The sequence below is a fragment of the Notamacropus eugenii genome, chromosome 6 (assembly GCF_028372415.1).
Source record: "Notamacropus eugenii isolate mMacEug1 chromosome 6, mMacEug1.pri_v2, whole genome shotgun sequence".
In the NCBI taxonomy this organism is placed as follows: domain Eukaryota; kingdom Metazoa; phylum Chordata; class Mammalia; order Diprotodontia; family Macropodidae; genus Notamacropus; species Notamacropus eugenii.
The window spans coordinates 50,880,930-50,894,558 of NC_092877.1; the positions used below are offsets into that span (position 1 = coordinate 50,880,930).

The 13,629-nt window shown below is 36.7% G+C and overlaps 1 protein-coding gene across 4 annotated transcripts in view; it reads right to left on the bottom strand.

The window, feature by feature from the left end:
* Nucleotides 1-13,629, bottom strand: part of LETM1 (leucine zipper and EF-hand containing transmembrane protein 1) — an 84,652-nt gene that overhangs the window by 56,146 nt on the left and 14,877 nt on the right. For all 4 annotated transcript variants that reach the window (XM_072620010.1, XM_072620011.1, XM_072620012.1 and 1 more), the window contains exon 2: nt 12,446-12,503. In XM_072620010.1, the coding sequence (XP_072476111.1) occupies nt 12,446-12,503 (58 nt within the window). The remainder of the gene's footprint in view (nt 1-12,445; nt 12,504-13,629) is intronic.

Below are 13,629 nucleotides of genomic sequence, written 5' to 3' on the forward strand. Positions count from 1 at the left end.
TAAGACCTCTGATCCTAAATTAATAACTAGAAATCTACTTTTCTAAGGGTACCACCATCCCTCCACTCTGCTTCTCCTCTCATATCCAATTTTTTGTCATGGCCTATCTACTCTATGTAAAGTTCCCTTATATCTGGTCCCATTCTCTTCCCTTACATGTCACTCTAGTTGAGAATCTCATCACTTCTCAACACCATTATGAAGAGACTTAAAAAAAGGGGGAAAGGGCTTACATATACAAAAATATTTATACCAGCTCTTTTTGTGGTGGCAAAGCATTGGAAACTGAGGGATTGGAGATCAACTGGAGAATGATGACTGAAGAAGTTGTGGTATGCGATTGTGATGGAACACTGTTATGCTATAAAAAATGACAAGCAGGATGTTTTAGAAGAACCTGGGAAGACTTACATGAACTGATGCAGAGTGAAGTGAGCAGAACCAGAACAACACTACATACAATAACTGCAATACTGTATGATGATCAACTATGAATTAGCTCTTCTCAGCAATCCAATGATATAAGACAATTATGAAAGGCTCTTGATGAAAAATGCCGTCTACCTCCAGAGACCACTGATTAGAGTCTGAATGAAGACAGAAGCATACTTTTTTTGTAACTTTATTTTTCTTGGGGTTTTGGGGGGTAGGGGGAATCTGTGTTTTCTTCCACAACATGACTAATACAGAAATATTTTGCATGCCTGCACATGAATAACCTATATCAAATTGCCTGCCATCTCAATGAGGGGGGAGAAGAAGGAGGGAGGGAGAGAATTTAGAACTCAAAATTTTTTTTAAAATGTTAATAATCTTTACATATAAAGAAATTATTTTAAATGCTTAGCACCAGCACTATACATGAGACTTTCAAAATTCCTTTGCCCTTACCATGCAAAATAAATATGACTCTCAAACTGAGATCATTAATATCCTAAATTCAAGTACTGATTATAATAAAAAATACCTCATCAAGCTCTTGCTGTATTTTTATACTCTAAATCCACATGCTAATAAGTGATCATTTTTTAATCTCAAGAATTTGGATGTTTTTAAACACTCATTTCAGATCATTAAAACTTTTAAACAAAAGTTTTTTTGTGTTATTAACAATAGCTTTTGCTATAATACCAATCATTTCCAGATATACCCCTACTCACCCAGTGAGCCTTCCCTTGTAACATAAAACCAACACACGCAGCAGTGACGTCTAATAGCATAAGCTATATTCCATATCCAGCCCCCTGCTTTTCCAAGAAAAAAGAAGCACATGCTTTACATTTTCTGTGGGCCCATGACTAGGCATTATAATTACATAATTATCCAGAATTACTCTTCATTTTCATATTCTCTTGTTTTATATTACTGTAGTTATTGTATGCACACTGTAGCCCTAGTTCTGTCTACTTCACTCTGTCATTTAGGTCATTCAAGTTGTCTCATATTTCCCTGAATCTCTCATATTCAACATTTCTTACAGCAGAAATATCCCATAATTTCTCCGGTCATTCTCCAATCAACAGATGCCCATTTTGTTTCTGGTTTTTTCTTACTGCGAAAGTGCAGCTAAAAATCTTCTGGAATATATGGGGCTTTTTTTCCTTTTACTTCTTTGAAGCATAGGCTTCCATACTAATCCAGGAGTTGGTTTGAGGAAGAGCTTTGTAAACTGTAACACTATATAAATTTAAGCCATTATTATCATTTCTATTATTTATGGCATCTATATAGATGTGTATGCTCAGTCAATATTTGCGCGATCTCTATTACCTCTTAACAAAAATAGTGAGTTGGTCATTTTTTCTTATATTTTTACAGAAATGCCTACTTAAAACACATTGTAAATTAGTTCCTACAAAAGTAAAATAGTTTCATTTCAGAGAATGTGGTACTTTCTTCATCATATTTTATGGGATTTTTTAAAAAATTAAGAATTAATTTGTAAAGGATTTAAAGAACTTTATCCTTGAGAGTGCTTAAGTAATAGTAAATATACTCACTGCCACTGCTCTACAGTAGAACAGAAGTCTTAAAATGAAATTAGTTTTTAATTAATCTTATCTCTAAGCCCCACTTTCAGAATTCAGCATTTCAGTATGAATTGTTGAATCAAAAAATGAGACTTGCTGTGCAACACAGATCATGAAGTACTGCAGATGAAGGACTGTAATAAAGGTACAATTTAAGTTATTTTGCAAGAAAAAAGTAATTTTTTCCTCAAATTCTAATGGTCATATTTTATGCTACCTATGAGAATAATACCTTGGAAGAAATAAGAGGAAATAAATATCAAAATATCAAAGGCTATTTCAGATAATGGCTTTGGTTTGTTTTTTCTTAAACTAAAGGGTAGAATCTAAAAGGAAATAAATTTACAGACTGACTTTCTCTACAATGAACTAATGACACATTATGGTCATACAGTGAATTCAGAAACCAACTATATTAAAACTTAGTCAAGCCTTGCTATATATTTCTTGAAAAACTATTTTTTTAAGATATTTGAGGACAGGGAAAAATTAAATCTCCCTTTCTTTATACCAAATCATTATTAGCATTCTTATCAAGTGAAGTTTGATTAAAAGTTTCATAACAGACTGATCACAATATTAACATTTTAATGAAAGAGCTTTGATTTAAAAACGTCTATTTTAGCTAACTATTTAGCCAGGAAAAATGAAAAAAAAATTTTCATTGAAGAAGGAAAAGTTGAGAAGTTGAAGTGGCACAGTTAAAACTTTGTTAATTCAGCCAAATTATGGCAAAGGCAGATGCGAATTAGCGACTTTTTTTAAAAGAATGTTTTTATTTGGCCTACTGAATACATCAACTCAAACTAGTAAAAAAGAATACACAAGATAGTTGGCAATTTTATGTTCACAGGTGATTAAAAAGTGTATTGTTTGGAATATTTTTAAATGCCCATAAAACTGTTGTTATTAATAAAGTTTTACTCAATAAAAGTAAACTTTTTTTATTCTTTAACTAACAAAGCTATACTCTAAACATCTTACAAGGTCATCCCAGACCTAAATAGGATAAACTCTGTGACAACTTGGATGACACTGTTTACTGCCATATCCTTTAGAGAATCAGGGGGTATATCAGAAGAATTAGTTCAAAATGTACACCAACTCTTCTGCCTTACCCTGGGAATTAGGTGGGATATTAGACAGAATTATCTCAGGTACATACATGGAAAGTCAGGGCTCTTACATCATATCTCTCAGAGAAGTGAAAATTTATAGTCTGTTCTCACTAAGATCAACAGCCTTAAACTTTCTGGGTCTTGTTCATTTATGGGCTACCCTGACTACACATGAGATTTACTTTAGAGCTGCCCACAAGCAGAGAGATTCCCAAATACTAAACCAGACAATGAACAGGGCACGTAGACTAATAAGTGCTTGGCACAGGAAAGCCCTGGGTCCAAATGATGAGGCCTTTGACCACAGACATATCACTTGAGCTTCTAGCACTCAGGCAGTTCTCCAGGATCATAAGGTCACACATTTAAAACAGAAAGAGATCCCTAAGGTCTCATTCCACTTGAAGTGTGAGTCCCAAGGAAGGTAAGTGACTTACTCAAGGTCAAACATGGAGTAAGAGAGGTGGGAGTTGAATCCTCATCCTGACTTCTGAGTAAGATCTCTCTCTGTCTCCTATGAATTGGTGGAAAGAGTCCCCCCACTAACAAGATCAGAGATGTAATCAACTTATACACAAAGGAGAAATTCTCAAACCAAAATTATTGCTGTCTGAGCAATAATCATGCTTCATTCTAGCTCAAAGAGAACCAGTGATATCACAATGGTGAGATTTTGACTCCCACATGTATTGGGTAGGAGTGGGGCAGAGCTGGGCAAAGTCTTGAGCCCCACTCTTCTCCAGAGTCATTACAGTTCAATGCAAGACCTTGACTTTTCTAAGTTAAGGTCTTTCTCAGGACGCAGTTTGCCTGAGGCCATGCCCATTCAATGTCTGAGGGCTGGGGAAAAGTGAAGACAAAAGATGGCTCGAATTACCATCACAAAGATATCTGAGAGTGGAAGAATTTCAGTTTCTGGTCAGAACAGGAAACAATTGCTACCATCTCTCAGCTGAACTAAAAAGACTTTTCTATATTCAGTGCAGAGTTAAAAAAAAAAAAATGAGGGGACAGTATCCCCTAGAAAATGGTGTGGTCATACAAATCTCAGACTATATAGGATTCATGAAATATAAGGGTAAAGGTACACTTTCAGGGACAATGGGCTGAGTTACAAGTGCTGCTTCCTTCCTACAAGGGATAGACCCTTGAAAAACTCCTTCTAGAAAAGGGATAGTGATGTCAAAAAAAATCAATGACAGAATGATACATTCATTTATCAAATAGTTTGAAAGTTACAAACCACCTCCATAAAGGAAAAAAATTTGTTTTCGTTCATTATAATCCAATTCAATTAGTTAGTTGCACAGTCCTTAATTAAACAAACAGGTTTTTGCCCCTTCATTCTTTTTAAAACTGGGATTACTATGAAAAATTAAAGGAGTGAATGAGCCACACAATTAGCAATACCGTCTTCACCCACCTAATACACAAAGATGCCAAAGTTTTTGAAATATAATTACATCTGGAATATTTATCATCTAGTCCAGAGTTTCTTAAACTTTTTCCATTCCCTTTCAGGAGAGTTGTGTTGCATGGTCTGAGGACACTGGCAGAGGAAAGCGCAAATGCTTTGTGTTCAGAATCAAGGCTGCAGTGAAGGTGAGTAATGTAACATGGGCAAGTGCTGCTAGAAACACCTCGGATTCTTTAGGCATTTTATTTTTAGTAACTGTTGGTGATACGATGTTCAGAAACCTTTTACTGCTGCCGGTTTTGTGATCCCAAGGGGTCAAAACCCACAGTTTAAGAAGTGCTGATGTCTCCAGGACATCTTGCCATCTTTAACAACTAAAGAAATTCTAGGTGAGGCAGGGGGATGATATATGTGAAAAGCAAAGTCAACAACCTGACACCATGAACAAAAAGTTAGATTCAGTAGTAGATTAATTTAGTAGTCTTATATATGAATTTCTTAAAAGGAATTGCAGAATTTTGATACTGAGTTATTTAAACGGATGTAGCCAATAACTGAAGGTAGCAAGTATATTACATTAAAAAGCAAAAGGTGACATCTATTATTACAGTTTCTAAAGGCGACAGCTTTTCCTTTCCATACCCATTCTCATTATAATTCGATACAATAGATATACTCAACTCACCAGAAATAAATGACTTTTTTTAATGCCATTAAGGAATCAGTGCTTTATCTCTGAATAAATTTACAAGCAACAAATTTCCTTATTATATTATTCAACGAACAATCTTTTTAGGCAAGATTATAGTTTCTACTGGTCCTTATATCTATTGCAAATTCCTGAAGATCAGAAACCATTATTTTATACTATCCCTAGGCAATGTCAAATACAGTTCACATAGTAGGCACTAAATGCTCTTGAATGAACATTCCTCCATTAGGGAGGCTGGAAAGTCGGTCACTAAGTATTAAAGTGCCTACTAGGTTAGAGGCACTCTGCTAAGTAATGAGGAGCTCCTAGTAGACTGGGAAAAAGGAATACAGAAGGCAGAGTAGATGTCAAGTGCCAGGCTGAAAAATTTGCATTTGATTCTAGCAGTATTCTCATAAAATCAAATTCTGGTAGCACCAAATTCTTAAGCGGGAGAGTCACCACGTCACTGTGTTTAAGTAAGATTATTCTGGTAATTGTATCAAGGATAAACTGGAGAGAAGAGATTGGAAGCAAGAAGAAGAATATTGCAATAAGGCAGCAAATAAGTGATGAACAAAGATTGTGGCCATATGAATGGTGACAAAGGGAGAGATGGGCAGGGAAGAGATGCAGGGAGAAAGAAATTTGGAACTCAAAATCTTATAAAAGTGAATGTTGAAAACTATCTTTACATGTAATTAGAAAAAAATAAAATACTATTCAATAGAAAATTTTTTTTAAAAGAATGAACAGGCAGTTTTCAGAGGAAGAAATTAAAGCTATCTATAGTCCTGAAAAAATGCTCTAAATCACTATTGATTAGAGAGATGCAAATCAAAACAACTGTGAGGTACCACATCACACCTATCAGATTGGCTAACATGAAAAACAGGAAGATGATAAATGTTGGAGATGTGGGAGAGCTGGAACACTAATTCACTGTTGGTGGAGCTGTGAGCTGATCCAACCATTCTGGAGAGCAATTTGGAACTATGCCCAAAGGGCTACAAAAATGTGCATATACCCTTTGACCTAGCAATATTGCTTCTAGGACTGTACCCCAAAAAGATCATAGAAATGGGAAAGAGTCCCATATGTACAAAAATACTTATAGCAGCTCTCTTTGTGGTAGCTAAGAATGGGAAATCAAGGGGATATCCATCAATTGGGGGATGGCTGAACAAGCTGTGGTATATGAATATACTACTGTGCTATAAGAAATGATGAACAGAAAGACTTCAGAGAGGCTTGGAAATACTTATATGAACTGATGCTGAGTGAAATGAGCAGAATCAGGAGAGCACTGTACACACTAACAGCCACAGTATATAAGGATTGTTGATAGACTCAGCCCTTCCCAGCAATGCAAGGACCTAAAACATTCCCAAAGGACTCATGATGCAAAATGCCATCCACATCCAGAGAAATAACTATGGAACAGGAATGCAGAATGAAGCAGACTATTTTCTCTTGTGTTATGTTTTGGTTTGGTTTCTGTCAAGGTTTCTTCCGTTCTTTTTAATTCTTCTATGCAACATGACTAATGTGAAAATGTGTTTAATAAAAATGTATGTGTAGAACCCCTATAAGATTGCATGCCATCTTAGGGAGCCAGTGGGAAGAGAGGGAGAGAAAATTTAAGACTTACAGAAGTGACTGTTGAAAACCAAAAACAAATTAATTTATTTTTTTTAAAAAAGACTTATATGAACTGATGCTGAATGAAATAAGAAGAACCAGAAGCTTCTATGCAACAAGATTAATGTGAAAATGTGTTTAATAAGAATGTATGTGTAGAATTCGTATAAGATCACATGCTGTCTTGGGGAGGGAGGGGGAGAAAATTTAAGATTTATGGAAATGATTACTGAAAACTGAAAACAAATTAATTAAATTTTAAAAAAAGAAAATACAAAATCCATTCCTATTAAAATACAAAAAATAGTAAAAAAAAAAAAATTATACAGAAAAAAATAGAATGTGCCTTAAGATATTTTCAAAAAAGGACTTTCAAAAATGTTTTGAAGAATGGGAGCCCTGTAGACAGAAGTATATAACTTCACAAGGTAATAATTTTAAAGGAGCAACACTCATTTAGATATGTAAATTGTTAATTTTTTTAAACACATTACTTTTATCAATTTCTAATCCTAGCAGACTCAAGCTCCAGCTCTAAATTTTCTGTTGCCTATAGGACATTTCCACTTAGATATTCTACCATCACCTCCAATTCAAGTTGTCTATTTAACTTAGTATTTTACAACCCATCCCTCTTGACTACTCCTCTCATTAATTCACCATCCTAAAAACCTTAAAATCTCCAAGTACCTCCCTCTCTTTTGTCTCCCATGACATAGTCATCACATTTTTCTGGGAAAAGATGCCATAAGATGCAGAAATCTAAACTTTCATCATTTTAGACATAATTAATTATAAACAATCTTTTCTAGAAATAATCTCTCTGGGGGCAGAGCCAAAATGGCAGAGTACAAGCCAGGACCCAGCTGATCTCTACCAACATTCCCTTCCAAACAACTTTAAAATAATACCTCAAATGAAATTTTGAAGTGGCAGAACCAACAAAGGTCAAAAGGCGACATTCTTCCAGCCTAAGACAATTTAGGAGGTCCACAGGAAGAGACTGGGCACAGGACCAGAGCACAGCAGCAGCACTAGTGGTGAGCCTTAGAGGTGGCCGCAATAGCAGCTTCGCGTGTTCTCAACCCTGAAGACATTAGTGGTTCAGACAACTCATCAGAATAAGATTATGTGGACCCTTTGCTGGCACAGGGTGCAGCTGGTGCTGACAGACAACTCTATTGCCCATATACAGTCCTGGGTTGCAGTTCCAGGATGGAGAGGTATTTTTGTGATCTGTCACAACAGAGCAGAGGCCTGGTCACTGTTCCAGAGCCAAGAGAATGCTACCACTTGCAGCTGAAGAAGAGCAGGGGTCCTTCCTGCATAAAAACCTGAACACAGACCAGGAGAGCAGTGACCACACGTCTCCCAGAATCACTCCACCATGGAAGCACCAAAGACTTGCAGACCTCCAAAACTAGCTATGAAAACAATAAAACAAAAAAACCTGAAGCTTAGCACAGTTCACCATCCCCAAATGAGCACAGCCCAAATTTAACATAAAATTCATAGTGAAGAAATAGGCTGAGAAAATGAGCAAACAAAAAAAGAACTTGACCACGAAAAGCTACTATAATGGCAGGGAAGATCAAAGACATAAACCTAGGAAAAGATAACAATATGAAAACAAGCAAAGCTTCAAAGAAAAATGCTAACTGAAGCCAAGTTCAACAAGAATTCCTGGAAAAGTTAAAGAGATGTGTGGCAGAGGAAAAACTGGGAAAATAAATGAGAATCATGATGAAAACTGCTATCCATATCCAGAGAAAGAACTGATGAAGTCTGAATGTACAAAGCATACTATTTTTCACTTAATTTTTTCCATTTTTTTTCTTTTAATCTCCATCTTCTTTGAAAACATGACAAATATGGAAATGTTTTGCAGGATTGCACAATACCAAATTGCTTACCATCTCAGAGGGAGAAAATGAGGGAAAGAGGGAGAAAATTTAGAACTCAAAATTTTTAAAAACAATGTTAAAAATTATCTTTACATGTGATTGGTAGAAAAAAATAAAATAATGGAAAAAAAGAAATGAGAGTAATGCAAGAAAATTTTGAAACGAGAATTAACAGCTTCGTAAAAGAGGCACAAAAAAAGTACTGAAGAAAATAACATATTAAAAAACAGAATAAGCCTAATAGAAAAGGAGGTACAAAAATTCAAGAAAAGAATTCCTTAAAAGCAGAACTGGCCAAATGGAAAAGAAAGTACAAAAAGTCACTTAAGAAAATTATATTTTGTATGATTTCACATAAATAGCTGATAATATATTCTCTGCTTTTTCACTGTGTGGGTAGAGAATCTAGAACTCAAAATTTAAAAATAAAAGAATGTTAAAAATGATCACTTTTAAAAGAAGTTATCTCTCTTATGGGTAAAGAAATTGTTTTGCCTTTAAGCCAATATTATCATCTTCCTAGCAGATTATCTATCAGAAATGGCCACAATTCTGGCTTTGTTCATTTGATCACAAATATACTATCTATAGTGATTGATTCACATGGCCAATAAGACAGGAAGTACACATCAGACAATGAGAAAGCCCAAATAAATATTGATAGCATTCTCAGTAGTACAAGAAAACATGTAATGACATCTCCAGATATTAAGAAAAAATTAAGGATAAACAAGAAACAAGGTTTGTGACTTTTTTAAAGGAATAAGTATAGTTACCCTGTCTCTCTCATAACAATGAAGGGGAAAAAAAAAAGAAACCTTTCACACACTGTTGTTAAATTGTCAGGAACTAGATGGAGGACTAGAAAGACACACTTGCACAGGGTCCTCCCCACAGCCCATAAAATACCTGTAGAGAGGGACTCTCAACAAATTTTGGAGCAGCAGAAGTGGAGAACAAGAGAGTGGAGGAGATTTCCAGCCCACAGTGACCTGAAAGACCCATGGAAACGTTGGTTATCCTGCACACGGAGTTGAGAGCAAAGCCCAGCCCAGCCTTGGCCGAGTGGCAGCGTGGCACCATGAGACTCCAGGAGGAGGGCACCTCAGGGACGGAATCTCCAGTCGCAGTTGCAGGTCCTCAGATCCCTCAGCCCAGAGGCCCCAAAGGTCAGCGACAGGGCTTAATCAGCAGGCCAGGAAGGGAGAAGGGCTTTCCCATAGCTCCGGCAGCAGGCAGCAGCCACAGCCTGCACAGCAGCCCTTTAGGAAGCTCCATTGTTGGAGTGTAAAAAACCCTGGGGGCATTGAAAAGCTGAGTCTTACCTCCATCTGGGTGGAGGCCCTGGGAGAGCTGGTCTTTGTCTCACACTGAATGGCGGCCCTGCCCATCCAACTTATCTGAAAATCAGCCCCCAGTGCTGACTTGGGAACTGGAGGTCAAGTGGCTGTGGAGAGGTATCTGCTAAGATTCTGGGCACAAAAATCCCTCTCTACATCCAGACCAGTACACGCTTGATTGAGCCACCTTGGAGGAACTGAGATCTCACAGATTCCCAGAGTATACCCTACTCATGACAAAGGACCCAAAAGTCAAGTAACTGGTTGGGAAAATGCCCAAAAAAGGGAAAAAAAGTAAGACCATAGAAGGCTACTTTCTTAGTGAACAGATATCTCCTCCCATCCTTTCAGATGAGGAAGAACAATGCTTACCATCAGGGAAAGACATAAAAGTCAAGGCTTCTGTATCCCAAACACCCAAAATAAATATTCAGTGGGTTCAGGACATGGAAGAGCTCAAAAAGGATTTTGAAAATCAAGTTAGAGAGGTGGAGGAAAAACTGGGAAGAGAAATGAGAGAGATGCAGTCAAAGCATGAAGAGCAGGTCAACACCTTGCTAAAGGAGACCCAAAAAAATGCTGAAGAAAATAACACCTTGAAAAATAGGCTAACTCAATTGGCAAAAGAGGTTCAAAAAGCCAATGAGGAGAAGAATGCTTTTAAAAGCAGAATTAGCCAAATGGAAAAGGAGGTCCAAAAGTTCACTGAAGAAAATAGTTCTTTCAAAATTAGAATGAACAGATGGAGGCTAATGACTTTATGAGAAACCAAGAAATCACAAAACAAAACCAGAAGAACGAAAAAATGGAAGATAATGTGAAATATCTCACTGGAAAAACAACTGACCTGGAAAACAGATCCAGGAGAGACAATTTAAAAATTATGGGACTACCTGAAAGCCATGATCAAAAAAAGAGCCTAGACATCATCTTTCATGAAATTATCAAGGAAAACTGCCCTGAGATTCTAGAACCAGAGAGCAAAATAAATATTGAAAGAATCCACTGATCCCCTCCTGAAAGAGATCCAAAAAGAGAAACTCCTAGGAACATTGTGGCCAAATTCCAGAGTTCCTAGGTCAAGGAGAAAATATTGCAAGCAGCTAGAAAGAAACAATCCAAGTATTGTGGAAATACAATCAGGATAACACAAGATCTAGCACCTTCCACATTAAGGGATCGAAGGGTGTGGAATATGATATTCCAGAAGTCAAAGGAACTAGGACTAAAACCAAGAATCAACTACCCAGCAAAACTGAGTATAATACTTCAGGGGAAAAATTGGTCTTTCAATGAAATAGAGGATTTTCAAGCATTCTTGATGAAAAGACCAGAGCTGAAAGGAAAATTTGACTTTCAAACACAAGAATGAAGAGAAACATGAAAAGGTAAACAGCAAAGAGAAGTCATAATGGACTTACCAAAGTTGAACTGTTTACATTCCTACATGGAAAGACAATATTTGTAACTCTTGAAACTTTTCAGTATCTGGGCAGCTGGTGGGATTACACACACACACACACACACACACACACACACACACACACACCACAGAGTGAGTTGAGAGGGGAAGTGAGAGAAAAACATGAAGCTTACTCTCCCTCCCATTCGACTAAAGGAAGGAATAAAATGCACACTCATTTTGGTATGAAAACCTATCTTCAATACAGGAAAGTGGGGGAGAAGGGGATCGGAGGGGTTGGGGGGGATGATGGAGGGGAGGGCAGTGGGAGGAGGGAGCAAATTGAGGTCAACACTCTTGGGGAGGAACAGGATACAAAGAGAGAACAGAAGCAATGGGGGGCAGGATAGGATGGAGGGAAATATAGTTAGTCTTACACAACATGACTATTATGGAATTCATTTGCAAAACTACACAGATATGGCCTATATTGAATTGCTTGCTTCCTAAAGGGAATGGGTGGGGAGGGAGGGATGAAGAGAAGTTGGAAGTCAAAGTTTTAGGAACAATTGTTGAGTATTGTTCTTACTACTAGGAAATAGGAAATGCAGGTAATGGGGTACAGAAAGTTATCTGGCCCTACAGGACAAAAGAGAAGATGGGGACAAGGGAAGGAAGGGATGTAAGAAGAGAGGGCAGATTGGTGATAGGGGCAATTAGAATGCTTGGCATTTGGGGGAGGGGGAAGGGGAGAAATGGGGAGAAAATTTGGAACCCAAAATTTTGTGAAAATGAATGTTAAAAGTTAAATAAATAAATAAAGGGGAAAAAAAGAAAAAAAATTGTCAGAAACTTACAAAGAATTACAAAAAAATTTTATGTCATATTTAACTTTTACTTACGTACGACTTATCAAACTCAGAGATGTACAACTGAGACAAGCACGGTCTCCCAGACTACCTAAAACCAAAAACAGAAAAAAATTAAATCCCAACCACTCCAAATTTACACATGTAAAAAGCTCACTTAAATTTTTTAAAACAAATATTTAGTGAATTACTGTAAAGAAATCAGTGTGTAAGTTCAAAAATTATTGTTTAGTTTAATCCCAACTGCATGTTTCCTGGTTGATTTCCTTTACACCACTTCTTACACATAGATTATAGTTAAAAATAGGCTACAATCTATTTACATACCTAGTCCATCATGAATCTCTACACTGCCTTTTGGGTCATCTGTAACTTTTAGCTTTTAAAAACTGTATTCTTCCCAAGATTTACAACTATAAAGCATCACTGAGAAAACATTCATTTAAAAATGTGCTTTTGTCAGGGAGTCCTTTAAGATGGTTAAACAAATTAAACAATTTCCCAAATGCAAGCTGTTCTATTTTCTTCTTCTCATTCAAACTGGGGTTCACTTCACTGTCCATCAGTAGTACCTGTCCAATATATGTATGGTGATGTATTAATTCAATGAACTTGCCATTCTCCAAGCCACACTGTGAACAATAACAATCACCACTCCATTCTTCACCTGATTTCTTCTCATGTGGATTATTAAACTGTCCTCTGTTTAAGTAAACCTGGATCTCATTCATAGTCAGGGGCTTGATGCAATCAGAAGAATGTTATCAGCAAATAACAGCATCTAGAGGACATCAGCATCTTTAGGGAATCCTTCTTCTACTGGGATTTTGAGCAGAACATTCCCCATGACAATACCAAGCACCTTTGGCAAGCACATACTTCCCTCCTTTGCCTCAATTGACAATAATCTCTGTTTGAAAATAACTGCCTGTGGTGATCTAGGAACTTTGTATGATCTTAACATATTCCTTAACGTAAGACTTAATGGAACAGAATCTTTAGGTCCTACTGCATTTTACTCTAATGCTTGTCATAACAAAAAGACAATAAACACAAATGACTCTTCTATTCCCCTTCACCCTTCAATTAATTCTGAAAAGAAAGGTGTGATCCACTGTAGAAAATTGCTTACAGAAATCCGCCTGTCACTACCTCATATTTTCATCAAGGACACCACTAATGATTCTCAAAGATTTTATAAAGAAAGTAGGCCTACA